Here is a 10886-nt window from a genome sequence, read left to right as displayed (position 1 = left end):
TATGTGTGTGTGTGTGTGTGTGTGTGCAACTATGATTTTTTTAAAGAAAGGACAAAGCTACTCCCCTCCCCCATCTATAATGGTTCCTACACCCATTTATCCAATGAGATGAAATGAGCAGTAGATTGAAGTGAAAGCAGAAAAATAATAGAAAAAGATGGGAGTACATGGGGCAGTAAGGAATGCCTTAAGGATGGCTTTCATAGCTTTTAAGATTGAAAAAAGTCTGCCACTCTATTAAAATGTATGTGATTGCATGGCCTTAGACCTAGGAAACAGAACATATTTTGATGAGTCAGCACAGGAAATGTGATTTTATAATGTTTAAATAACTACATAAATAGTAAATAAATATAGTAAATGCTCACAGCTATCGATTCATAAAGCTCACAGCACTGTTGGACAAATTGTGCATTCTGTACTAATAGAAAACAGCCAGTGATTCCTTGTGAGTATCATAAATCAATAGTCTAGTGTTGGGTGCACAGAACAGGGGATAGCATTTTTTTAAGGACACAGCAAAGGCTGATTATTAAGGAAAATGTGCGGTTATGTGGAAATTATTATTCTTATTACCAAAGACAGGTCGACTGGTTCTCCGTCCTTCATCCAATCCACACGGAGCAGCGGGGGCTGAGCTACCATTGGGCAGGAAACCACACCATCCATACCTGTGGGGAGGTATGTTTCCTGGGGCATTTTTAGTGCCTGGGCTGGGTCTGAGAACAGTTATATAGATAAAGCATTATTTATTTTTGTAATAGTTAAGCATTCAAATACTTTACTGTGTCAACACTGAGGAAAACTGCACATACCACTGCAGAGGAACTGTGCCATGATCCATAACTTATTTTGAAAAACAATTGTTTTGTTGTATTGCATTTTCTGCAAGTCTGTGTATTCAGTATAAGAAGTTTGCAGTTGACTGAGTGCCTGACAGAATAATATATTTCACAGGCAAGAGCAAAATGTTAATAGGGAACTGTTTACAAAACCTTAAAGAAGCCTCTCCAATAAAAAAAATACAATAAGCGGAAAAAACAAGACAAAAATTGGGGTTTCAAGGGAATGTATGGTCTAGTTTTCTACATCAGTTCTAGGAACTGTGCATTTTTTCATTACAGTTTATTTCAGAACTAATTCTACTGCTGACAGCAGTGCAATAAAACACCATATTTAATGTCTCTGAAATCTTATTTTCATCTTTTTGATTTAATTTATATAGATTTCCTTAATAAACACTAGTTATCAGTCTCATCCAGGAACTTTGTAATTTCCATTGTACCTCTGCTGAAAGAAGGTACGGATATCCTTTGCCGCTTGGCATTAAAGTTATCAGTTACTTTCACTTTCCTACTGTCTTTTATATATTTTTTCTGAGATCACTGTTTCAATATATAAAATATGACTGGGGCTTTCTTAGTGGTAATTAAACTAATCAGGACATGTTTTTTTATGACTTAGTGCTTAAAATGAAGCTTAAAATATTGTTTGTGACTGTCCATCACAGTGTTTGTCTACCTTACGATGCTACAATGTTTCTAAAGTGAAGACTGCTACTCCATATCTTGCCCCTGGGCAAGTAAAACCTAATTTCGATACATATTTGTATTTTAAAGACTATCAAAGATACTAGATAAAAATAGAAATATCTTTTCAAAAATACATATATCATCTCCACTCCAGAAATATAACAGAAGTATACACACTGTAAAACCTCTATATGTACATGTACCCATCATTCAATAAGGAGACCACCCTTTCAATATATAAACAATATAAAATATATGACACGGCTGGTTTCTTAGAATCCACTTTCTTTTTTGCCTCTAAAGAAAAAAGAATAATCTAGACATTTTCAAGGCATAGGGGAGCTTGGTTCTTGCCTTAATGGACTTAGATGAAAAGGAGGATTGTGCAAAGGCTGAGTTTCTTTACTCTATATTCACACAGCACAGTTGATCCTAAAGCTTTGGTTATCTGTGCTGAGGAAAGTTGTTCAGAAGTTATCAGTGCTGAAAATGCAGCATAGTGAACTAAAACAAGATGAACAAGTCAAAGTTTATTTGTACTGTGATGCAAATGGACTCTGGTTCTTTCTGGATGACCAAGCTACTCAATGCCTGACTTACATACAGGTGTGTCAGCTTCCCCTACTATGTGTGTTAGCCTCCTGCCATCTGTGATGCCAACACTTGATGGATTTCTGTCAGCACCATCCACTGAAACACTATCTAATGTGTCATGCTCACACCCCATAGAAGTACATCTTTGATAATATTTTTTGCATCTTTGTGTGTTTTAATGGTTTGAGGGTTACTGGGAATGACCTGATTATTCTAGGTGACCAAGGTTTTAAAATCCAGAAATGTTACATAGGCAGTCCATGTGGACTCTTACCTTGCTATTGAAGTTGTTTCTAAAATTAATCAATGCCAGATTTCACAAGTTTTCATGCAATTTAGGCCCTCAAACAGGCAATTATTTTGTCGAAATAATATTAAACTGAGCAGATACAATGGGGCCTTTACACTGTGAGTGCTCAGGCCTTAATGACAATAATATTCATAATAATAGAGACAATAATGAAAAGAAATGAAATTTGAAGGAAATTACAAATAGTCTTTTAAGGACTCATAGTGGCTCTGTGATTGGATGAAAACTGGACAACTTTTATGCTGGACTGCAGAGGTTACTAAGCAAACATTGAAGCACTTTCTCTCACAGACTGATTCAGCTCCCCTGCCACAAGGACAGACACGGAAAATTGTTTCATACTTGATACAATATCTCTATAATGCAACACATCTGTCTAGCAGACAGTCGTCTGTACCCTGATGTTTAACAGTTAATTTCAGCTTAGTTAAAACAGACACTTGTGAGCCAATTAATGCTTTACTATTAATTGCTTTACCATTTTTGTAGCCATTTGAAATGTTGTTTCTGCTGGAGTTACTGAAATATTTTACTTGCTATATAGTACATTAATTAGTGTATGTTTAACTTATTTAAGATGTTGTGTGTTGTAGCTAAAAAGAATTGACCAATCTGGGATAAATGAAGTACACAGTAAATATTTCTTCTTATGACATCTTATTATATATTAGCCACAGACCACACACAAACGTACGCATCACTGTGAGGATGGCAGAGGCAGTTGGCGGCATGAGCAGGCCATTGGTTGGCACACAGGTGTAGTTGCCAGAGTCCTCTGGGATCAGCCTGGAGATAAGTAGAGTCCCATCTACCATGATCTTCACTCGTGACTTTAGAGACCTTGAGAAAAACATCAGTATGAGAGCAAACCAGCTACTTTAGAATAAGAGGGAAATATTTTCTAGCACATTTTCAGAACATCAAAAGTGTAGGAGGGTTTTTTTTTGTTATTATTAATATTGTTATTCACTGTTCTGTGCAGATGGAGGTTAAGGACATTTCATTTTATTTCAGTTAGAGTGAGAGGCAGTGTGCCCACTCATGTTATACATCCTTATATTTAAAGAGAAAGAAAAAAAAGACAAACAAACAAATCCATCTAACAGGCTTGTGACTTTGGTGTTATGTTTAAGGGACCACCTTCAGCCACATTCACATTCACGTACTATAAGAAACTTGGATATTTCTTAGCACTACTGTTTTCCTCTTGCATTGAAGAAAAATAGCCAGTGCCACTGAATATTTTAGTTGTTTCAGTTTCATGTTAACAGAGAATCAATTGAAAAATGTGATATGGGTCACTGTCAGTGACCGCAAAGATTTATCGCCAATGCTGAAGGCCTACAGAGCTTTTCAAGCTCTTTTAACTCAATTATGAGGCTTTACGGCGCATTTACTGTATCAGTCAGTTGCAGCGGGGGCCAGCTTCTTTAGCAAACAAATCTCTATCAAACCCTCGGTATGTTACCTGCCTCAGGAACAAACGGCAGACACACAGAGGACAACCTGCAGAATAAAACTGGAGATGGTAAGAAGTTGTTTTTTACCATCTTACAGGACAAAATAAAACAAGAGGTCAAAGGTTTATTGGACGTACTTTTCTTTATCGTCAATTTTATTCAGCAGCACTAGTGTCAAAACTAAAATATGCCATCAACTATGGAATGAATTGCTATGGAAAATAGACATATAGAGAATGTAGCCACATATTTACATTTCCTTATATTCGTTTTTTCCCAGGTTAAAAGTGTCAGCTTTAGTTTATCCAGTACATTATAATTAAATACCTGTAATCACCTAATAAAATTACCATTTGCTTCAGCTCTACTTTTTTTAAGCAGTAATTAGCAACTAATTGCAAGCTAACATGCTGAACTAATAAGGCAAGGATAATACCTGCAACAGCATGTTGGCATTATTGGTGTAGACAGAAAGCCATGCATGTGTTAGGGTATAGCACAAAAGTGCTACTGTGCCCAAGGCTTCAGCACTAAACTACCTTCTCACTTTTTTGTATCATATTTCGCTAGCATGGGTATAATTTTTCAGGGAGTTACTGTGGTAACTCCCCTTGTGGTAAAAATAAATAAATAAATCAATAAAGTGGAAAAAACAAAAAAACAAAAAGGTTTTCCTAAGGTGATTTACTTATGAAAAATGATAGATGTGCAGGGCTCATTCAAAAAAATAAATTATTTGCTTTTTGTTTGTTTGTTTTTTCATACATGGAATAATTAGCATTTTTAATTAGCAGTTTCTATTCTAATAACTCAACAAACACATTTAATATCCACGTTACTCTTGCTCTCTTAAGCTAATACTGCCCTGTTTGGCATCAATAACTTGTAGGTATTTTTGCACAATTATCTACCAGGCTCTTGTAAAATTTTCTGCCACTGCCACATGTAGATTTCTGTCAACTGTATTATGATAGAGGGCTTTTTTCATGTACAGCCCATTTAAATCCTCCTACAATGTAAAACAAACATAGCCAGCTCTATTTGTGACATCATTTCTGCTGAACAGCAACAAGATGATAACGTAGCTTTTAACCTGACTAGGCCTTTCCATAACTCTTCATCACTTCTCTTGCAGCCATTCCTTGGCTGATTTGCTAATTTGATGGGAACCATTATACCATCAAAGGGTACCCTTCAGGTTCAGTTTTAAACTACTTACTTAATAAATTCATAATATCTTACACAGCAAAGATAATAACTGCTCATAACTGGGACTCAGAGACTCCCCAGTCCACAGCGACCCCAAATCATGACACTACACACAAATGTCCACATGTGACATGCTCATCACATCACATTTGTGATGGTCACAGCATTTGTGACTTGACAAATCGACATTTGAGTTACCAGTCTGGAACACAGCAACCCAAAAAGCCAGGCATAAGTGTCTTGGTTTTGGCCTAATGTTACTTTTAGGCAGCCAAGTCTTTTCCTTGCACATCTCATCTGCAGGTCAGCACATGTACTTTGAGACGAACAGTAGCAAGAGTTTCCTGTAGGTCCTGGAATAAAGTCCAGGGGGTTCTTGGAGACTTCTTTTTCCATCAAACACTTTACTCTTGGGCTAAATTTGCTGGGGCAGCCATTCTTGTACAAAATCTTTTTAAGTCCCTTGCCAGACTCATAGGCACCCAAAACTTTTTTTCTGATTCCCTTACAGAGTTCTTTAGATCTTGACATGAGAGGACACACTTCAATAGCAAAGAAAACACCAGACTCTTGATGTCATACTTTTTAAATAAGACAGGTTCCAGCTCTCACTTCTAAAGAGTGTCCAATCATTGGCACCCAATCTGGAACACCTGATCTGAAATTTATGGATCTGAAGGTGTTACAGCTGTACGACTTTACTTTACTTACTGTTTCCACATGAATGACTTTACTTTTTGTAATTAATGCTGTGAACATGAAATAATTAGCTTGAGAATAGTGTCTTTCTTAAAAGGTACAAAGGTCAAAATACATTGAAAATATGACAAATTCAAAGGTATGTGTTGATTTTTTTTTTTTTTGCCATGATTGCATCTTAAACCCAAACAACAGCATGAAATCTGAGTGTAAATGAAGAAATGAATATAGGAAATCTATTTTGGCACTGTCAAAGAGCACCTCACTATTTTTAACAAAGAAATGAAAAAAAAAGGCTTATTTCCCACCATTAGTCATAGATAATCAGAATAATCCTCATACGCTCTACTCAGCTGTTAACAGCAATATATATCAGGTCCAAAAAGCCTCTCTGAATCTCCCCCCCACCAATCGAAATCCGGTTGAGTATTAACCTGAGTATAATGAACAGTAATACCTGTTTTAGAGAAATGCTCAAGGGGAGAAGTAATGCAAATTAAGCCCCCAACCTGCTCAACTGACCCTATCCCAGCCACTGTTTTTTAAGAGACTGTTCAATTGTCTGGTGCATGATATGCTGGCAATCATGAGCCATTCCCTGCTCACTCCATCTTCTCTCTGGCACGAAACAGAGCTTTTATGAAACCTCTCATAGAGAAAAGCTCATTCGGCGCTTTACAGTTTTCAGGGCAATATCTTTTTTCTTCTTTTAAAGTGACACGACTGATGCTACTGCAACATCAGAATTTCTTCTCTTTTCTATTTTTATTTTATTTCTGTATTTTTCTTTGTGTTTGGAGACTACAACATAATGTTATCTTTTATTGTCCTTTACATAATTTGGGGGTAAAAAAAAATAAGTTAAAAACCATGAGATAAATGAAGTATTTTGGCCTATTTTTTTCTTATAACATTGTGGTGAAATTGCACATTTACAAACACACAAAATATATGCTGTCTCCAGTATTTACAAACTAATAACCTTCTGCATCTAACACCTGCCGAGATACATTTCTGATTCCACTGATTCATTATCTATCAGCTAACTTTTAACTTCATGCCTTTTGACCAGCTGATACTAGAAAGAGAATTGGAGACGGAACTGAGGACAGTGCAGTGCAATATGTTTTTTCCCTACTTTTAATCACTGTGCTCATTAATATTTAATGCCCAGTGCATATGAGGCATTAATTCATAAGAAAATAAACACTGATTTAGAAAACTTCAATGTGATACAATGTTGTTTTTCATATCAGCTAATGGGTGTTACCCTGTTGTCTACACCTGGACAAACATAGACAAGCCACACTAGTTAAGAAGAACTGCAGGTAAAATATGAAAACAGAGGCTCGTCTCTGACTTAAAATCCTTAGCACAAAATGTCAAGCCCAAAACAAGTAACCTCAGCGTGTGTTTCTTTTTTTCCTTATTTAAATTTCACATCTGAAGTAGCAAAAAAAATAAAAAATCCACCTTCTATCATCTCAGGAATATTTCTGGTGCACAGCTCACCCTCTCTCCTAGGCATATACCGAAGGAATAAAGCATTCTTTCATCACTAGCAGACTTGATTACTGCAAAGCGCTTTCAATTCTGGGCCAGCAAAGAATCCTTTTAGTTGTGAGTTCTTTAACGTGGCCCTTAGATCACCACTGGACTGTAAAAACAGTTTGTGCAGTCAATGTTACCTCAGAGTGAAAAGAAATCACTCAGTGCTCATTTTCGTTAATTCAGGTCTGTCTAGATGTTTCATTTGTATCTAGAAAACAACAAGTCAAGTCAGGTGCTTATATACTTATTCAACAGTATGTGGGGACGTTGTGATTGGTCCATGATGAATTCTGAAGCATGACAACAACTGCAAATGCATAGCCTGAAAGACTATCTCCAGCTAGAAAAGGTGCCCTGAAGTAACATATAAATAAAAGCAATTCATGGTGTTATTTTTAAAAGCATTTCTTATTTTTGGCACTAAAAAGCTTGAGCACAGTGATGTGCATATTCTGGCAGACAAACCACAGATCACCTTAGACACTCCCACGGGACACTAAATACTCAGTTTTTATGAATAACAAAAAAAAAAAAAAACATTGGGTGTATTTTTCCTTGGTGCTGTTGCAGTTTTATAACAATTTTACATTTGCCTGGTAAATTTGTTGCTATTTTAGTGCATGCAAACATTAGCTATTAAACTCAAAGAAACCATACTATGTATTGCATTTACCATGCATTATATGCAGCATCAATGAGGGTTTCATAATAAAGTGATCTTTGCATGAATGTATCCATGTTTCCAGATCAACAGAACGTATGGATCCACGTTTACCTGACATTTTTGAACTTGAGTGACAGGGGGTTTGAGTGCCTTATAAATAATTGAATGATAAAACATATAAAATTGATGACATCTTGCTCAAACTGCTGTAAATTTCATGAGCACATTTTGTGATCTCATGTATCCCTTTATTTAATGCAGAGTCTGAAGACTCGTCCTCATTCACCAAAATGTCAGTATATACCAACACGTACAAGATCTGCGCCTGTTTAATAAAGACACTCTGCAGACTGCATGTTAGTTATTGTCATGAAAGTATTCAATGAACTGCCACAAGTAGATGTCAAACATACTTTTAAGGAATGTTCTGGATTTGTTAAACCCACAGAATTGGGCTTTTGTGTGCTATAATGCCTATTACTAAGACATACTGTAGGAGGAGGTGAGGTTATGCTTCTGGTAAATTTTCAATACAGTCACTATAAAGTAAATCTCATCTCTTGTACAACCTGCCCAACATGTTGGGTTCTTTTTCCTTTTTAAAAAAAAATTTAAATTAAAGATTTAATGTGACAAATCTCAGTAACTGTCCGCTTTTTGTGATTTTCCTTTTTTTATGATGCAAAAGATAATGAAGGCAATCTTGAACAAAAAGCACAAAATTCGATTTACGTAACAACCACTAAGCTTTTCCAACATTCTCGGAAAAAAAAGAAAAGAAAAAAGGATAATGATCAAAATGGTAGTTCACTCACTCTATGTGATAGACATTTTCTCCACCTTTTTCCCACACGTATGTCATGTTGGGGGGATCTGCCACTGCCTGGCACTGGAGATGTGCATCTTGGGACATATTCAGAGAGGTGTTTTTGGGAGGTATGACAATGACAGGCGGACCTGGAGATGCAGGATACAAAAAGGCTGAGTGCAGGGTATAATAATAAAGATTTCCTTTTTTTGTCTCTATAGTTATTAAATAAATAACCTAAAAATCTAAGAAACAGTGTCAGTTTGGCAGAGGACACAAAAAATTAATAAATTACATAAGTACAATTCCTTTGTATCTAGATGAATAAATTCACCTCATACAAATAACAGTTTTAACAGATTTCTCTTTCTCAATACTCATCCTCACAATATGTCCCTTATCTACACTAGGTGTCGTATTCTCCTTTTACTTTAATGACTATTTTGCCAAAAAGAAAACTGAATTGGAAGGACCTCTTAGGAAAGAGCTGCAATATAATCAAATAATGATAAAAGACTCTCAAATAGATTGTTGCATCTATTCTAGTATATTGCATTCTTTTAATTAAATTATACTTACTGTAACCTTCACTATCTTACACCTTTTTTATGATGCAACAAAAGACAGTATATTGCTCAAGTATTAAAAAATACTTAAGCGTGATATAAAAGATGCCTTATATGTTTCAGTACAACATAAATACATCAGTAGCTCAGTATTATCCTTTAACATTACGCTGGACTACAGTATTCCTCTTGTAGAGGAGTATAGTATGTTGTATTCCTTTTGTTTTGGCTGGTCTCAGAGCAAAACCTGTTGTACCCTCCATGAGACATCTACTAATTTCTTACATTCCCTTAAAAATCGTATTATTCATAGGAGAGAAAAAAATGAAATCGTCTGTGATACAAAATATCAATCTAATAAATATCAGAATGAATTATTCATGAAATGCATGGTAGCGAAAGACACAACCACAGATAAAGTGGGAAACAACTGGATATTTAATGGTTAAATAGGTTGTAGATTGGTGAAACGTAATAACAACAAAAATAGATGCTAAAACCTAATAAAAGAAACAAAATACAACACAGCAAAAGTTGAATTGTAAGAAGTAGATGTTTACTGAGAAATGAAAATAAAATCCAACTTAATACCCCATTGGCTTTTCAAACATTTCTTTTAACCGTAACACTAAAATATACAAAACATTCTGCGATGTTGCAGCGGTCCCCATCATGTCTTTGCTTGACCAGACATGTCACATACACTGTATTTTTACATCTTTTACATTCTTTATGAGCAGCCCTTTGTCTCTCTCCAAGGTCTGCTGGGTCCTTGTTCAGAAACCAAAGTACGTACTTACTTAAAAATTAATATTCTCAATATTTACTATATTATATATATTACTATAATAACCTGTTATTAGTAACTAATTTGTCAAGACACTATTTTGTAGAAATAGCAAACACAGCTCAGATTGTGCATATGTGAGGCCAGTGCTTAAACATTTTTAGTGAAGTAAAAAATTATGACATCAATATATCTGACAAAAATCCATACATGCAGAGTATATACAGTATATAGAGTACAAGGGTGCTCTATAGATGCACAGATGCCCTAAACTAAGAGTATAGGCAATTACTAGAATATTTTCTGTGATGGTTAATAAAGTGCATAAGCACTTCATATTTTAGCATTAAAAATATAATTTTAATTAATTACTGTTGTTATCTCTTAATTTTCAAATTTACTGTTTTACAAAAGAAGCAGAAAAAAATTGTTAAGGACATTATTATATTTTGATTAAGATGGCAAACTACAGATATTTACTTGCATTCCTGAATAGATAAATTAGTTTTAGTGGTTGAATGATATACTTGTCAGAGAAGACCAGTGTGCTGGCTCAAATGTGGGTTTAAGAACATGATTTAATTGGTTTGTTATTTGTATAGTAAATAAATAAATAAATAAATATATAAAAACACCCAGCACGCCCCTGCGGGCGGTTTATCCTTCAAGCTCGGGTCCTCTACCAGAGGCCTGGGAGCTTGAGGGT

General features: G+C 35.4%; 1 protein-coding gene across 1 annotated transcript in view; it reads right to left on the bottom strand.

Moving 5' to 3' along the window:
* igsf9a (immunoglobulin superfamily, member 9a) overlaps positions 1–10886 on the bottom strand; it is a 93045-nt gene that overhangs the window by 21966 nt on the left and 60193 nt on the right. Inside the window, exons 7-9 of the mRNA XM_005941374.2 lie at positions 8835–8976; positions 3131–3276; positions 577–719 (exon numbers count right to left, since the gene is read on the bottom strand). Of these exons, the coding sequence (XP_005941436.1) occupies positions 577–719; positions 3131–3276; positions 8835–8976 (431 nt within the window). The remainder of the gene's footprint in view (positions 1–576; positions 720–3130; positions 3277–8834; positions 8977–10886) is intronic.

This window comes from Haplochromis burtoni, unplaced genomic scaffold, assembly GCF_018398535.1.
Source record: "Haplochromis burtoni strain Fernald_Lab_line unplaced genomic scaffold, NCSU_Asbu1 Contig_298, whole genome shotgun sequence".
In the NCBI taxonomy this organism is placed as follows: domain Eukaryota; kingdom Metazoa; phylum Chordata; class Actinopteri; order Cichliformes; family Cichlidae; genus Haplochromis; species Haplochromis burtoni.
This window is presented reverse-complemented; position numbering and strand designations above follow the sequence as displayed.